Source organism: Tachypleus tridentatus, chromosome 9 (assembly GCF_004210375.1).
Source record: "Tachypleus tridentatus isolate NWPU-2018 chromosome 9, ASM421037v1, whole genome shotgun sequence".
Lineage (NCBI taxonomy): Eukaryota > Metazoa > Arthropoda > Merostomata > Xiphosura > Limulidae > Tachypleus > Tachypleus tridentatus.
In genome coordinates, this window is record NC_134833.1 from 92717111 (window position 1) to 92735498 (window position 18388).

Below are 18388 nucleotides of genomic sequence, written 5' to 3' on the forward strand. Positions count from 1 at the left end.
CATATTACATATTCGTATAATTTTACTGTATACAGCTCTCAATACAGGGATAGTTACATACAAAATCTAATCTTGATAAGAAATCCAATTATTCACTTCTGTGATAAAATAACGACTTTTCTCACTCTATTTAGACTTCCTACTTATTTTAAATTGGCATTTTACAATTCAACACTTTTGATATGTGCAACAAAAATATCAAATTACCTCTTGGGCTTACAGTAATATAAAAATTATACCATATGACTGTTTCTATTCTTTATAGAAAAATTAAATCCATACAACACATTAGTTATCAAAAAAATCAAGCTAAACTAATGTACAGAAGTGCTTCTAGGCACACCACATACTGATAATATTGAGTAAAGTGCTCTATTATATATCCTTACCTGATGCCACATTTTAGTTCTCGAAGTAAAACAGGTCAGTATGTTTACTTGGTACCAAAAATATTCCTGGAACACACTGTAAACAACCAGGAAATAAATATTATATGTACAAACATAATAGCTGACATTTTCTTCCCTATAAAAAAAAATATTTGCTTTATTACTCATTTGCAAAACAATCCTAGAGATTAGTAACTCTTAAATTAATTAACTTTACTTAACTGAAAAAAATTTCAAAAATTACTGTACTCATACTTCATATTCAACAATCTGTCCAATCTCATGACTACCTCAAATTCTACTAGCTTAATATTTTTTCACTTAATGGTAAATTTACCTTCAACAAAATGAATCTCAATTTGTTTCTAAAATTTATCACACTTAAATCATTTTCATAAAACTTTTGTGACATCCTTTTTAATTAGTAAAAATCAGTACAATTATAACATCCAAGCAACAGAAGAATGCATTAAAATAAAATAAAACTTTGTCACCTTACAAGAAATAATAAATATTATCATGGCACTGCTAAATCTTTAAAAACATAGCATCAACAAATTTATACTATAATATCAGTATTCTAAATAATACCACCTAATGTTATAGGGATGTAATAAAAAATCCCCAGTGATTGTAAGCCTATTAGTCTGACAAAAGGTGATTTGCAAAGTTATTCTAAAGAGTTTAGAATTTTACTGGATAGTCAACACGGTTACAAAAACAATTGACACTCTTTGAGAAGGTTATTAATATAAATGAGGGTAAGGGTGTGGATTATCTTTACAGGTGAGAGAGAAATGTTAGCTAATTAAATAGATGAGTGGGTATATTGAAAAAAGCAGAGGATTGTTATAAACAGCATTCAGTAAAAGTAGATTAATATCACACATCTGAATTCCCTAGGGCCCAGTCTTAGGGCCTTCACTCTTATCTACAATAGAACAGATAAATAGTCAATAAATTACTTAACCTTTTTCCAATGGGTAATGGGTCAAAGACCATATCATTGTGTTTGTTGACTTGCATTCAAAATTTTATTGAACTATTTTATGAATTTATGCAAATACATTTGAACTCAAACTGTATATTAAAATTCACACTTTGATATTATATATCAGTTAATTTCTTAATTTAAATGTAAATATCAAAAGTACACACCTAAATATACATTTTAGTGAGTCACATGGTATACTGAATGCAGCACTGGATAAAATTAGATATTTATGATGTCAGAATACTACGTATATAGTTTCGTACAAATTAGGAACTCATATTACAAGTATTGACAAGCTAGAATATAAAATAAGAACCTCATATCTTCTTATTTTGCTTATATATGGCTTATGTACTGAATGGAACACCGTAGCCCCTTCACCTCTTTTATTTTTTGAAATGATTCCTTATATACACTTTCTTTAATATGTGAGATATGAATAACCAATCAATAGCTTATAATGTCCCCTAGTATTTTTTCAGACATTTTAATCTGTAAAAAGGCTACCACATTTTTTCAAACCAAGATTTCAAAGAAATAGGTTGTGTTTTAGTCTGCTAGTTTCATATTTTTTCTAGACCTAATTTATTAAGCTTAGTAACTAGCTGTGTTTATGGTGCAATTCTATAGTATCAGCATAATTATTTACTTAGTATAGTTATTTTTAGGTTATTCAACTCAATACATTAAACCTAAAAAAAAAAAAAAATTAATATATTCCACATGCAAAATTTTAAATGGCTTAGCAATCTATGTCCAGCAGCAACCAAGTTCATAAGTAGAAGAAATAATTGCTTTACTTCTTTATTTATTGTTCTGTCTTTTAAGAAAAATACATTTCATAACTTATTACAAAATAGTAATAATCTATATACATATAAAATGTATAATAATTGAAAGGTGACTGTGTTTTACAAAATACTAGTCTACTAAAACACAGGGAAAAATTAAATGCCAGTTTTACATTACTGGACATGTAACACGAGTGCACATACACCACATCAATACAAATTATGTAACGTTAGTTAGAAATGACTGGAAGAATAATATAACAAAAAATAGACTTGAGCAACTTGGACTAAACAATTGTATTTTTATGTTACAAACATAATCATTCTAGCATAAAAAGTACAATTTGTATTTCCTAATTTTTTATGATGGTTACAAGGGCAGTCAATTAACAGACCCCATATAAGGTATATAAAATAATATAAAACATAAAGTATTATTAAAATTAATTTTTAGAGTGTATTTAAAAGAGTTCAGACATTACACAAATAATATTTGAGAATTTTGCAATGAAAAATAGTTTTTAATCACAAAATGAAATCAATTTTCACTCAGACTAGTAATAAAACAGACTTGATAGTTTTACATATAAATCTTTAGTAAAACCATTTTATTAAAGAATCTATTTTTTTGTTTACAAAATATTATTAATCTTTACTAAGAGTTTATTAAATTTTGTGAAAATAAACATACTGTATAAAAAGTTACATTGTAAATACTTACATTGTATAAATATGTATGCAAACTTGTGTGTATTATACCAAGCCCATCACAAAAGAGTTAAATATGCAGATATTAAGGTCTTGGATGTTGCTAGCTGTGAAAAGAATGGAGTTGCTTTACAAAATGATTTAGATCATTTAGTGATTGGGCAAATAAATGGTAGATTTATTGTAAATACAAAATAATGGATGCAGGTTACCATAATTTGAATTATAAGTGTAATTTGGATGGGAATAACTTTAACAGTGTCTTGAAAGAAAAAGATATTGATGTAATGGTTTATCAGTTTCTTAAACCACCCAAGCAGTGTACTGTTGCTAGTTGTAAGGCAAATAGGATTTTAGATTGTATGTACAGAAATACTGAATACAAGTCTAAAGAGGTTATACCAGGTCACCAGTTAGAACACACTTGGAATACTGTGTTCAGTCTTGGGCTCATTACCTCAGGAACAACATTAAATTGTCGGAAAGAGTTAGGAATAGGGCTAATAATGGTACTTGGGATGGAAGAACTGCCATAACAGGAGGGGCTCAGATCTCTAAAATTATTTTCTCTTGAGAAATTAAGTTCATACTTAATAGCAAGAATAGCATGACTAGTGAATAAGATAGGAGTTACCTTCAGCTAAGATAATCTTTTCTATCAAGGTGGTGGGCCTTTGGAATTGGCTAACTTTAGATGCTGTGGAGGCAGTAAATTTGAGTGATCTTAAGAGAAAGCTTGATAAATATTTGAATCATAAAAGCTGGTTTTAAGAATTTTTAAAGTTATTTATTTAATAGTTTTAGTATAGTTTAGAGGATAGGACAACCAAGATGGGCCAACAGGTCTCCTGTGGTCCCAAAACATTATGTTGGTTTAAACTAGGATCAATAATTATTGAATCTTTCACTGAAAAATGTTGCATATAAATGTCTGTGACAACTTAGAAAGTCAAGTGTACTGAAAAAAACCTATAGTGATAACATGAAAAATGCTTTAGAAGAACAGAAAATTAAAAAATGGAATTTTCTGTTTTCAGTATTTCTCTTAATTTATTCATTTTATATTCAAAATCAGAATCACATTAAAGTTATAATTTTCTTTTACTGAAAATGTGCTTCCAATCAGTACTTACCTCTTCTCACATAAATAGTTTTTGTTTCAGTGCTGCCCTCTATATGTAATAAATTTGTGTGCATGCCACAAACCTTGAAACTCCCACCCATATGGACTTCCAATGTATATCATATACAAATCACCATGTGACAACCCTCCACCAAAATGAGTACAACATACTCTTTTGACACATGTATCTCCCTCTGTTCAATTCTACTGAGTTTAGCCAAAAAATGGAAGCACCAGTTTTTACTGGGGAGAAACAATGGGATGTGTGAATAAGGATAAATAACATGGGAATACAATTTCAATATAGGAAAATATCTTCTGATACAGTACATTACCCTTTCTCATATAAATAGCTAGAATCCCACACTGAACATGTAGAAAGAGCAGTTCAAGGGAAAGAAAGAAGCATCCTTCAAAAGCATCTGAAATACACCCCCAAAAAAAACTTTGAAGTTGAAGATCATATATGAGACTGCATCACTTCTGTAACAGGTATACTCTTCACCCAGTGTAGAAAAATATCTCACAGAATAGGGCAAAAATAGAGAGTAGCCTCACATAATAAATGGAAGTAAAATGACATGCCTCCGGGCAAAGAATGGTTAGGGTTTGACAAAATGTGCATGGCAAGTCAACTACATCCAAAACCCAGGACACTAGGAAATAAGTTCCATGCAGTTGTAGAATGAGGATTATACCATAGGTAAGTCAACTACAATCCAAAACCCTGCCACCAGGAACCAACATCAACAAAGAGGCAGGAAAGTCAACTACATCCAAAACCCAGCCATCTGGCAGAAGGAAAGGCCATGAGTGAGTACAGTTCAAGATGAGCATATTAATGAAACAAATATATAGCAAGGATAAACCTACAAGTAATCTTGTGGAATATCCCATCTCAGAAACATGCATGTAGTGCCTATGGAATTATAATTATTAATTCATTATGATGTGACAATGTAGCTTTCATTAGAGCAAGCACCACTCACCAAAGAGTGAGATTCATAAAGAAGAAAAAAAAAACAGTAATATGCCCCTGAAAAATAAGAGGTATAGATACTGAAAGGTAACTTACCAGTCACAGTCTCATAAAAAATGAAGGGTAGCAACAGGTGGGTGACAGTACCCAGACAAGGAAGATACAGCTATCTAATAGGAGAGAATGGGAGATAAAACATACAAAGTGACAAGTCTGATATACAGAGAAAAGGGAAGGTGCATGATCAGAGAGAAAGCACCAAGAATCAATGACAGGAAAAAGGATACAAGGAAAAAAAAGTCAATCAAATCACAGTCTAAGCACAATGGATCTGGGAGGAAGGGAAATAAAAATCATAGCCAAAGCACTGGTGTAAGTGTAGGAAATTGTGGGAAGTGAATTTAACAAAAGAAAAAAACTTGAAAAGAATGAAACAACCCAAACTAAGTAATAGACTGACAAGACCATTTGGATCTGAACAAGAATGTGAAAGATGGTGAGAAATGGAAAAGTCAAAATGAACATACAATATGATCCATGAAAATATAGGTTAAAAACTGGTCCAGAACACATGAAACAAGCTGAAACAGCAGAAAATCCTACACCTGAACCAGCTAGAAAAAGTTAATCAGAAAAACCTGATCCAGAGAAACATGGATAAATGAGCATTCTGGAAAAATAACTGAAGAAAGGAGAAAAAGTTCAAAAACCTCATATGAAGGCATACCCCACAGGATATAGAGCAAAAAAAACTTGGGGGATCAAGAGGTCACTCCTTGGGAGAAAGTGTGACAGGACTGGTAAATAAATCAGCAATGAGTACAAAAATACCCAGAACACAACCCTCCAGAAGACATTTGTTATATGCATGGACTGTGGTAGATCCACTGTCTACCACAAAACACCCCCTTAGAGAGAGTAGAAGCCACCACCATCAAATAGTCAAAATGAAACATGATTAGTCAAATCCAAACAAAGTGGAGAGAATGAATGAAAACACACTGAACTGGCAGAATTTCCAGGGTGTTAAGGGAATGAAACCTTTCAGCTGGATACCATCATCCTGAAACCTTCTACTGATTTCCAACAACTGGAAATGAGCATCATGTAAGAGAATTAATACAGAAGAGGGGAGGAAGTGGAAAATCCTATGATGTAGGAAATATGATCAACACATATAGATGAAGATGGAAGGAAAAAATTAAGAGGAAAATCAAATGTACAGTTTTAAAATATGGGTGTTAAAAATACACACCCCAAAGAAAGAAGAATGTGAGGTATGGAGAGGAAAAACATATCCAACTGGAAAATCCAACTATCTAAGCTGATTGTGGAAGAAGCATACGAATATATTCAGACTATTGACATCCAAAAGGAGTGAACCAAAGCTAGATATCCAATGAATAATGTAAGAAAACCCTTCAAAATCTGAATGTCGAGAAAATTGCAGACCTCCCTATAAAAGACGTAGAGTACCAAAACAAGTCCAAATGGCAAGACACAAAGCTGGGACTGAATCACATGGTAAAATAACCTTAGATAGTGTCTCAAGAAATGGAAAATAAAAATATATACTGTGGGCATTCCCAGACATTCAAAAATAGCAAACCCAAATGTGACCAAAGACTACATATGAAAACAGAGAAGACCCAAGAAGTGATTGAGGCAGGACCAACTGATCCAAAACCCCAAACAACAATGAGCATACAAGATGAATGAAGAAAAAGAATATGTATGTAGGACAGGTAAATGACAGGAAATTGCCAGACATGTAAAAGAATAAAGATGACAATAGCTGAAAATGAAATAAAAGAGCAACAAAAAAATTGAATATACAGTAGATCCTGGTTTGGACGACCCCGCTGTCGCTGACTACCCGGTGTTTCCGACCATATTTCTGCCAATGGACGGCTTTCAATGTTATTTTCCTGTAGTGACCGACCACCCACTGGACGCGACCAGAGACCGCCCGTGTGTGATCAAAAACCGGTCGTTTGGTCGCTTAAATGCTGGTCTTAACGGTCATTTCATAATACCTCACGTCTGATAATTGACAGTTTTGTCCAATGTACTGATGTAAAATATTGCTTAGCAAACAAAACCACACCACACGCCAGCTTTTCATTGATAATTGCTGAACAAACATGTCGCATCCAATTAGTAGATTAGTAGACCAAATCATACCAAAAATGATCAGTTCGGTTAAGGTATAAATAGGAGGCATATATTTATTAAAAATCAGTTTCAATGCTGTACACATATTCAAAACGTCTTTATCTTCATTCTGAAGTCATGGCTGATTGTCGAAAACGCAAAGTGCTTTCACTAGAAGATCATGTGAAAGTTGTAAAGTTGTTTGAAGGCGGCAAAAGCTGCAGAAAAATTGCAGAATCCATGAACGTTGGAAAGACACAAATACAGAGCATAGTAAATGACAAAGAAAAAATAATGTCACTGTGGCAAAATGGTGCTAACACTGGCCAAAAATATCAGAAAGCACGAAAAACAGTCTACACCAGGGGTTCTTAACCAGGGGTGCCCACACCCCTAGGAGGTGCGACGATGATTCCCAAGGGGTGCGAGGATGCCCATGAATAATTAAAGTAAATCTATATTTTTACATAAGAGTATGCTTTATATTTTTAGCTTTTTTTATATTTAAGTTTCCAGGGGGTGCAAGAAATGATTACTGATTTGAAAGGGGTGCAAACACTGAAAAGGTTAAGAACCACTGGTCTACACGGAGCTGAACGAAAGAGTGTGGGACTGGTTTTGTGCCGCACGTGCCAAAAACCACCCTGTTACTGGCGTAGCCTTGAAGGAATATGCATTGATGAAAGCCACAGAAATGAATCTGGATGACTTCACTGCCTCCAATGGTAATTATTTAGGCCTATAAATTTCCAGCTTGATAACCCAAAATGTTTTAATATGCATTCACTTTTGTTTTACTTGACTTGAATAAGTTTAAGTTACTTTCACAAATTTTAACGCATGTTTTGTTTTCTATATTACAGGCTGGCTAGAGGCTTTCCAAAAATGCAACAATCTGTCCATGAAAGTGTTGAATGGAGAAGCAGCAGACGTGAATGCTGCAGCAGTCGATGACTGGAACAAGCGCCTGGCAGCTATTACCAAGGGCTATGAGTTGAAGGATATCTTCAACGCAGATGAGACGGGGCTGTTCTATAGAGCCCTACTCACCCATTCACTTGTCAAGAAGGGGGACACTTGCAGTGGGGCAAAATTTCAAGGAGCTGCTCACCATTTTACTGCTGCAGTGCCTCGGCAGAAACTGACCCCATTAGTGATCGGAAATCTGCCAAGCCCGCTGTTTTGGCAGCCTGTCAACATCATCGCTTCCGTAATATATAAACACAATAAGAAGGCGTGGATGACCAGCACTATCTTCAGAGATTGGCTCACAACTATCAACAATAAAATGAAGCTGCAGAAGAGGAAAATCCTTATGTTTGTGGACAACTGCCCGCCACCCCGCCATCACCCTGTCAAATATCAAGCTGCATTTCCTGCCTCGAACATGACATCAAAGCTACAGCCATGCGATACAGGAATCATCCGTGCTTTCAAGGCGTATTACAGGAAGCGGCTTGTGAGGCATGTGCTGTTCCAAATGAATGAAACAGACCTTGCAACAGACATCGCGATCTGTGAACTGTGAACATGGTGTACTGGTGTAAACAAGCATGGGATTGTGTTACCGCTGAGACAGTGATCAACTGTTTTCGGAAGTGTGGTTTTGTAGCTTTTGCTCCAGCCACAGAGGACACACCACAACTGGAGCTACCCACAGCAGATCCAGACTTTGAGCGTGTCCTGGGTGGTACATCCTGGGAGGATTTCACCGACTGCAACAGTGACGTAGTCAGCACCGTCCAGTTTGGAGACAACTGGCAGAAGGAGCTCGATGAAGCAGCTGCTGGTGAGCACCAGGAGCCAGAGGAGGAGCAACAAGACCAGGAAACTGGAGACGACTTTGTTCCAGACAACAAGGAGATGGCTAGATGCCTGGAGTATCTTCGAAAGTGCGCAGTGGCCCAAAACAACGCAGAACTTTGAATATTGTTCAGAGTGGACAGAAGTCGGTGACCGTGTTGGCTCAGCAGACCAGAAAAAAACAGTTGTGCATTCAGGACTTTTTCAAACTGTAACTAAAGTTAATAGAGTCTACATGTATTGTAAAATTGTTTTTGTACATATTGCTGTTAGTTTGTTTTGTTTGTTTTTTTTTTTTACTAAAAAAAAAAATATAAGAAGAAACAAATGAAAAGCCTTTCTTTGTTTTCTTTGTTAACTTCAAAATATGTACAAATAAAAAAAAAACATGCAAAAAATGGGCTCCTGCAATAACAGACCACCTGCTGTTTAAGACCACTATTGCTCTGCAGAAGGGGTGGTCTTAAATACCAGGATCTACTGTAGTAAAGCAGATACCCCAAATGATGTTAAGCATGCAGGAAGAGCTCCAAAAACTAGACAAGTAGAGAAAAATATCTGACCATAAGTCTCTATTAGCAGTAGATGATAAACAAGCAGTGTCAACCTTGGAAAATCCCAAAAGGAAAGAGGCCACATGTTGAGGGAAGAACAGGAAATGAAAAGTCTCCCAATATGGAAGGAAGGAAGGAGGAGGTATCCCAAGAAAATCTCTATACATAGATGGAACACCTAAAAAGGAAGTGGAAGGTAAACATTACCTATAAGAAAGAAGACGGCATGATATGAAGGTGAAAACTTTGCAGGGAAGAAAATGGATAGAACATAAAACCAAAAAAAGAACCTGCCTGATGGTACGCTAAGGCAAAAAGAGTTAAAACCAGTATATAAAGAAGCTTGCAAGTACTCACTCTCAGAAGAGAGAGAAAAAAAATAATTAAGAAACACTGTCAAGAGAAGGAAGATATACGGTGGAACATTTCTAAAAACAAAAATACTGTGATAGACTCAACAGATTCTGCAGTAGATGTCTGGAATGCACTCCATGATAAGGTGGAATCTGACAAAATATGAACTTTTGGAAATGGATTTGGCCATTATATAAGGAGGAAAAGTAATATTAGAAGCAGATAAGATAGACCCAATAAATGAATAAAGTATAAGTTATAAAATAAACAAAATTAATGGTAAGAAATTTGGTAGTGGAAGAAACATATGTAATACAAGTGATCTATTGAAAGACAACAAAATAGTAAACAAAGCAAATGATTAATCCAGAGTATAACCACAGGTAAATCAAAACTAACAGACTTGTTAAGCCTAAGCTAACAAAATATTTAACTTAATTGGCAATTAATCTGCCAGTAGAACTACAGGTAAATTGAAAACAATAAACACATGTCAAGCCTCATCAAACAGTACAAGACAAAGAATATCATTAAGCTCTCAAATAAAACCCTTAGACGAACAATATGTATAATAATAATGAAAATAAAATAAATTATAATTTATAAAATAAGTGTGTATTAACAATAACCTTTGTATGAGACATGATGAATGGAAGAAAAACAAAATAATTAAACAAATGACAGTTATACCAGTAAGATGAATGACAGAAATCCAAAAATAACAAAGACCCCTCCTATCAGTGGTATAAGAGAAAGGATACAACTAAGCCTAATTACTATCTTAAACTGTACTAAGATTATCAACCAATCTAATGAAACTTATATTATGGAACACAAATAATGGACAGATAATAATATGAAAAATAAAATTATTCAAAAATCATTACAATATAACATCTTTCGAAAATCAGCAAACTGTATGTCGAAATGTGTTGGCCTCATACTCAAGACAAGACCTAATGAAGATCAACTCACTGGACAATCAATTTCCCAAAAAAGTAAAGCCAAAAATCTTTCCATGGAGTACTTCAACCTGAAGTCTATGTAAATGTGCTAATAGAACATAAAACCTTCCAAGTTGTACCGTACAAGTCATAATACAAAATGAAAAACCAAACACAATTTGTTGGCAGAAACAAAAAATGTTTGTAAAGAAATAATAAATTACATAACTGGGCAGAAATATAAAATAATTCCACTTCAGAATAACTTTACATGTTACAATTATCACTATTATGTAATAAAGAGTAAACTTCTGGAGAGAAATTAATATAAAAATACAGAAGAAAAAAATTAAACACTTGACAAAGAGAACAAACTAAATGTTACAATTACAACATATGAATGTAGTCTTTCCAATAAAAAGAAACATTGGTTAAGGGCCCAAAACATTTCTAACAGCAAGAGCATACAACTGATGACAGAAGGCAGAATGGTCACAGAAGCGTTCTGTAGCTTACCTGTTAAACATAATTAACACTATTTATCATTAATTGTAATTATTACTGTAACATTTTAGCAACTATTCCAGTAAATGTTATGACACAATTAATATAAAAATGACTCATTTTGTATCTTAATTAGATAGAAACCAGGTGAAATAGCTTTGTTAAGGCAAATAAAAATATAGTTGAACTAACAGATGGAAAAATACATAAATAGTAAACCTATAACTTACATGAAAATCTGTATATTTGGGTCAAGTTAAAAAAATGTTTAAAATATGGAATTTTCAAACAAAGTAAAGAAGGTTCTTTTGGTTACTTGTTTTCAAAAGGCCCATGTCAAACAAAAGTCTTCTTTGTTTTATTTTTTCATCAAAACAGTACAGAATTTATGACAAATGAAGAAACTTTAAAGAAGGGAAATGAATCAGTTGTGTTCATCTGATTTCTGACTCAGGTGTCTTCTTTGTATAATTAAAAAAATGATAATTCAAAACAGGAAATAAAAACACCCAAAAAAAATAGAAGGAAGTTGCTGCACACAAAAAATGTGGATACTAAAGATGTTTTTTTTATTTTGTCTTACAACTTTCAAATAAAAGCCAATCAAATAATCCAATAATAACTTTATTTCTCATTTTTCCTCTTAAAAATAATAATAGTAATACATGGTAACATAATATATTCAGAATACAACTACCAGTTGGGACGTGTTACAGTTTATAGTAGTGTAATAATTAAGATTCACACATCTCTTACAAACTTTGAACTTTGATCTATATAAAGATCATTCGTCTACATTAACAACTTCAGAAAAAAAAAATGGTAATAAAAACAGTTCCACACTTATGTTTAAAAGGAAATAATATATATTATTTCTTTAAAAACCCGACGCAGCATAAAACTAACAGTAACAGCCTATCGTAATTAATAATATAGATACCACTGTTTGTAACATTCACGATATATTACCGGTGTACTTTGTAGTGTATACTGTAAAAAGTTCTCCGAGTGTTTAAACTGCTTACCATTTATTTAATATTCCGCCCTAAGAAACAATATTTTATGCTACTGCTTCTTGTTAAGACTTGAAAATGCAATATAAAACTGTTTTGGTCTGCTCATTCTTAAGCCTAGCCGAACTTTCCTGTCAAAACTTGGATGTTCATAAGCCTAAACTGTAATTCAGAAGTCTCAACTATAGTTAAAACTTATTCCTTAAAATTGTACGTATTGCTTTTAACTACGCTTTATTAAATCATATTACGTCAATATAATTAGTTAACGGAATAATTTACAGAAATACAATTGTTCTGTCAAATTTTGTTACTGAGTTGAGAATTTACGAAGTGCCTTACCTGTGGAGTTGAACCTACTTCGGTTTTATCATCATCCCACAACAATCTAATAAAAACATATCCTCAATTATAATTTTGTTTACACAAGACTTCAAGAACCCCAATATGGCCACCGAAAGGGAGAGCTTTTATGTTTACTTTTAATTAGTTAGTAAACTACTTAGAGAAATTAAATAAAATAAATCTTAGATATGTTATGTAATAAACTCGACTGTCGCAAGAATTTTCTTATGAAGTTAGTTTACTTCGTTACTGGATCATGAACTTGTTCCTTCTTTAAATTTTCGTCATAAAAAGTGGTTTTCAAATAAATATCCATGTAAGTTTACAAAATAAACTGGATGCTTTATTACTTAATTGAAATACGTATATATATGTGTATGAATGAGTTACAATTAAATGTATGTAAATTAGTTTTGATAACTATTTTTGCACTTATTATGTATAATATGATAGACCTTTTGTAATTTAAATCTTTCAGCATCGTATTATACTATATTGAACATGCTATGAATATATAGATTTCAAGAAACTGTCATAACCTTCTAAAGCGTACTTATGAAAGACACTGTCAATAAAGTTGTTTTACAGTATTATGTATGTGCCTGGATTATTCTGTGTAAAACAGTACATACTTGCCATTCACTCTGTACTAACGAAGGGAATTAATAGCCGTTCAATGCTTTTAATAAATATGTTATAATTGTCCTAAGAATATTTATTTTACTGTTTACGACTAGGTATTTACAGTGGATCATACATTGGATTAATATTTATTTACGGTGCGAAAAAAATTGTTTGACAATTCGGAATACCTTAATAATTGAAGTAACAGGCTTTATGAGCTGTGAACTGAGCAAAACGCATTGGACTTTAAAAAATAAAACTTAAAAGACTGGATAAAAAATGTGCTGTTGAAAATATATAACAAGCCTAACTTTAATGTTTTGTGAGAAGTGTAATGTTGTAAGCACTGAATGTATATAACTGGAAGGATTATTATATCAACCTAGAAATGGGCATAGCTGAGGAAAATGCATCATTACCATAGTGGAGACTAGCCGAATTTGATCCCATTATAGTGTTTTTATTTGTTTATTACAAAGTGCTAAACTCACAATGAGACATTTGTCCTTTGTCTTCCACAGGTATCGAAAAACATTATAATTAACCTACACATATATTTAAAAACGACTAGTATGGTTTGAGAAAATATTTTATGCAGAGAAGCGAACAACGTTTCGATCTTTTTCGGTCATCGTCAGGTTCACAAAGAAAGAAAGAGGTAACTAACTGATAGCTGACTACATGTTTGAAAGGGGTTTTGTAATTGAGTGTAAGAATGTAGAGGGCGTGCTTAAATGTTTGATTATATTTACTAATATAGGTATAAAGGTGTTCCCTTGTATCGGATTATTTTGGGCTTCAGTTGTTATATAAGTAAGGCTTCTCAACCCATACCAGGCGTTTTTATATATATATTTTTCTCTACAAGTGGATTTTCGTGTTATCACGAATTAGTCCACATAGTTTGGCATTTAGTATGTAAAATGTTAACGAGCTATTATTTGGATAAATGTTAATTGCAGTTTGGAGTAGAACATGAAAGTTCAATAACATATATTAATTTGTCTATAAGACCGTTAGAACTGATAAAGTAATTTTTCACCTAAAGATGATATTATGTAGATTTATTTAAGTTATCAATAAATTGTCATTTAGTCAAGCAAATAACTTATAATTTAGTTAACTTATAAACAGTAAAACTATATTTAGGTTTGTTTTGAATTTCACGCAAAACTACACGATGGTTATCTGCACTAGCCGTCCATAATTCAGCAGTAAAATTTTTATTAATGCAAGTTTAGCTACCAGTTTGGCCGCCAATTTTGATTTCATTCCTTTAAGTTGTACGCTCAATCCTTTTTTGGCTGCACCTTTTTTAAACATGTTTTTTAATAAATTTGATTAATAAATAAAAGTGTAGTAAACATAAGTGTCAAGTTAGCTGGGTCAAGGGGTATTTGACCAGGAAATATTAATCCCAACCTAAAATACATATATACATATATATATACAATATATTTATATAGTATGCTACTGTACTGACCTTATAGCTGTTGTATCATAAAATATAAACAGCCTCCGCACATTAACGTAATTGAACTAAATAAGACGGTCAAATTATTCGACCGTGGTATTATCGTTAAGGAAAATATAAACATTAAATGGAATAAACTGTCAGAAATCTTAATATGAGAGTAACTAGTCTCGGGACATTCCTGGAATTTCAAATTCTCTTAAGAATAAGTGAGATCAGAAAACTGTTTAGTTTAAAATGACCGTGGGAGGTATTAAAAGTAAACAAAATTTTGATATAGCAACCATCTTTATATTCAGTTATCTATTTAGTATAAAACTGTTGTTGATTTCCAATTAATTTTGCGTTTGTTTATGTTTGTTTTTTCATTTAGTATTTGGATGTTTTCTATGGTTATGTTGTGTTTATTTGATTTGCAGTGTTCGAAAACGTGTAAAGGTGACTTTTTGTGTTCTTTGAATCTGGTTTCCATTTTTCTACTTGTTTCTCCAGTATAGAAGTCGTGGCAGTTATCACATTGTATTTTTATAAATAATGGGAGCGGTGTTTGTCAGTGTAGTTTTTACACAGTATAGACCTTAGTTTTGTGCCTGGTTTTGAATAAATTTGGTATTAACCGGAATGCCAAATTTTCTTACTAGGTTTTGCCAAATGTTGGTTATTTTTCTGCTGATGTCGGGAAAATATGGTATGCACACATTAAACGCACACACCTAGACAAAAAGCGAACTCAACTAACAAAAGTAAATATATCCCACTGATTAAAAAATCACAAAGTCATATATTGCTGCATATAATATATATTATTCTACAAGATCTCTTCTTTTCTCTTTGTCATATTCTGGAACATTGTTTTAGATGCTTCTTTCTGGTGTGTCTCTCTAAACCTGTCAGATGAAACAGCAACTAGTGCTTGATAGTTGCAACTCTGAACTAGGCTTCTTAATATTGTTAAAGCTATTCCTTTTAATTTTTTACAATTCCATTTGTTTGCTTTAAAAATAATTTCAAACTGTTCTTGACATGCTCTCATGGCACTTTCACATTATAATCCATTGATTTTCTTAATTGGGTAATGTTGTTGAATTGTTCAGCTACTTTCCGGAACTAGATTTGGTAGTATTATGGTTTGAGTTGTCTGGGAAGGTCTTGCTGCAACAGATGATATTACAGTAATGGAACAGATCTGGACCAAATAGGTTATCCCATTTTTATAGAACAGTGGACAGTATTTTAGTTTGAATTTATTGGATGAATGCAGAAACAGATGTTGCTGAGTTTTCTTTCAATATTTTTATTCTGTCATTGATGTTCTTTCCTATCTCATTCATCTTGCTGTTATACTCTTTCTGCACTTCACAGTTGTCTTTTCATGCGTATTCAATCTTGTTGTTATAAGCAGTTTCCAAATCTCCAAACGTTTCATCAATCTTGTTTGCAATTATATTTATTTTTGTTCCTAATTCTTCATTAAATGTCACGTCTATATCTTTTAGCTATTCTTTTAAGTCACGTTTCTTCATTTGAAGCCTTCTTTTAATTTTCGGTCTTTTTTTTTTTTAATTCTTCCACTTCACTCAGTTATATGATCGTCTTTTGATTGTTTCAACACCTCGAGCAAGGTTTCTCTCCTGGTTCGTGTTTTTCTCAATCTTGAACCTTCGTTAAAGTTCTATTTTATTTCCACCAAAATAATCCCATTTCTGATATTCATATTATAGTGAGTTCAACTTGGACTATTTGGAAAAAATAATGCTAGATCTAGCCAACATAACGATAGCGATTTTTTTTCAACAACGTTTGCTATTTTAGAACAGGCTATCTTCTCTGGAGGCCTAGCTTCACAAATAACATTTCTATAGATTTAAAGACTAATTGTGTGCGAGCTTGATTTTTATCAACTTGTATAATTTTCTCGCTAATCAACTGATAAAAACACTCACTTAGTAATTGAATCACAGACAAATAGACGCAGTATCTTTCATTGTCTAACTCGCTAACTGATATTAAACTAATTGTTTCGATATCACTCAATATTTGATTCTGATAACCATATAATTCTCATTTTCTACTTACTATACGAAATTTCATTACATCATAATTATGATTAGCTTCATCTTGCAAATAAACAAATAAAATACTAAAAATAAAGATTAGATGTTTTTCTCTTAAAACAATACTTATGTTGAAAAGTCACCATTCTGTATTGCATTTGAATTTCTTAACTCATCTTAAAGAAGTTTCATTCTAATCTGTACTGATGTTCATAGCAAAAATAAATAAGTATCAGAGATCTCTAAACAGATTTTTTTTTCAAATCAGACATATAAAAACGCTTTTTTTATTAATTAGTAAAAGGTTTGATTTTCTTTAGTTAGATGCCTTGTGAAATTTTTATTTAAGGTTGGGTTTCCATTCCTGATAAAGACTCTTTGTTTTTTCTGAATGAAGTCACTTTGAGCTATCCGCTGTGTTCACCGTGGAGAATCGAACCTCAGATTTTAGCATTGTAAGCCCATAAATTTACTGCTGTCTCACTGGGTGATGTAGACAAATGTATTATAAGCCAGTTCCCCAATGGCATAACAGTATGTCTATGGACTCACACCGGTAAAAGCCGGGTTTATATAACCGTGATGAGCAGAGCACAGATAGCCCAGTATGTAACTTTGTGCTTAATTCCAAATAAACTATATTTCAAATTAACAAATTCATTTTTTTTAAATTATTTCTGTAGTAAAAGGAATATTAGAGATAATTTCACCACAGTGATGTAGTATTTTCAGATTAACTAATTTCTTCAGAGAGTATTAAGTATGTCGGTTTTATAAAAGGAATATTCATACAGTATAATTACAAAATAAATCTGAAAGTGACTAAACAACTGAATTTAAACTGAGGGAATAAACAGACTGAATGAAGGATGTAAAATGTAAAACAATCTATATTTATGTCACAAAGAAGAAAACATGAAAATAAAATAGTGTTTGTACGTGTGTAGAACATATAATCATCAACATGAAGCAAATGAACAGTTTTAGCCTTGAAAGATGTCTTTCTATCAACCTTTTCTAGTTGAAAATGAATAAGCACTGTCCGAGTCCAACACTACTTAGTTAATATGAAATTTTAGATTTACCTATATTGACTAACACTACTCATGCGACTGGTACTTTTCATACAACATATTTAGGGATATAACCTCTAAATATCATCTACTTGACCAGTGAAGGGCACAAAGTTGTAGCAATATATTCGTGAGCAGAGCAGTTAATTCCTCAAAGAGAACAACGAAGGAACAAAAGCAGATAGAATTAAAGTAACACAAAAGTTTTCTATAAAAATATCATAAGATAAGATTAAATGGTAAAAAATTGAAACACGTGGTATACCTGCATATCACAGTGTGAACTGAAAGGTTGATAAAAATCTTTGATTTTGTTTTTCATTTCTGATGTGTTACATGAATTCCCCCCCCCGTACAATTATATCCGTTTTTCCGATGTACACTGGTGTACATAATAGACAACAAACAATGTTCATTTAAAGTGCATTTACTCTCCAGTCCTGAAGTGCAAATAAAACAGTTTTTAACCTGACAAGGGCAGGATGAAATGCTGCTTTTACGAGAATGG

At 32.5% G+C, this 18388-nt stretch overlaps 1 protein-coding gene across 6 annotated transcripts in view; it reads right to left on the reverse strand.

Moving 5' to 3' along the window:
* The window catches only part of LOC143225759 (catenin beta-like), a 66262-nt gene extending 53385 nt beyond the window's left edge, over positions 1-12877 (reverse strand). Inside the window, exons 1-3 of one of the 6 annotated variants that reach the window (XM_076455714.1) lie at positions 12653-12876; positions 2896-2989; positions 390-465 (exon numbers count right to left, since the gene is read on the reverse strand). In XM_076455714.1, the coding sequence (XP_076311829.1) occupies positions 390-401 (12 nt within the window). In that variant the 5' untranslated portion in view covers positions 402-465; positions 2896-2989; positions 12653-12876. Of the gene's footprint in view, positions 1-389; positions 526-2895; positions 2990-3516; positions 3578-12322; positions 12348-12652 lie in introns of those variants that run through there. The other 5 variants (XM_076455713.1, XM_076455715.1, XM_076455717.1 and 2 more) reach the window with 5 other exon arrangements.
* Between the last annotated feature and the right edge of the window lie 5511 nt (positions 12878-18388).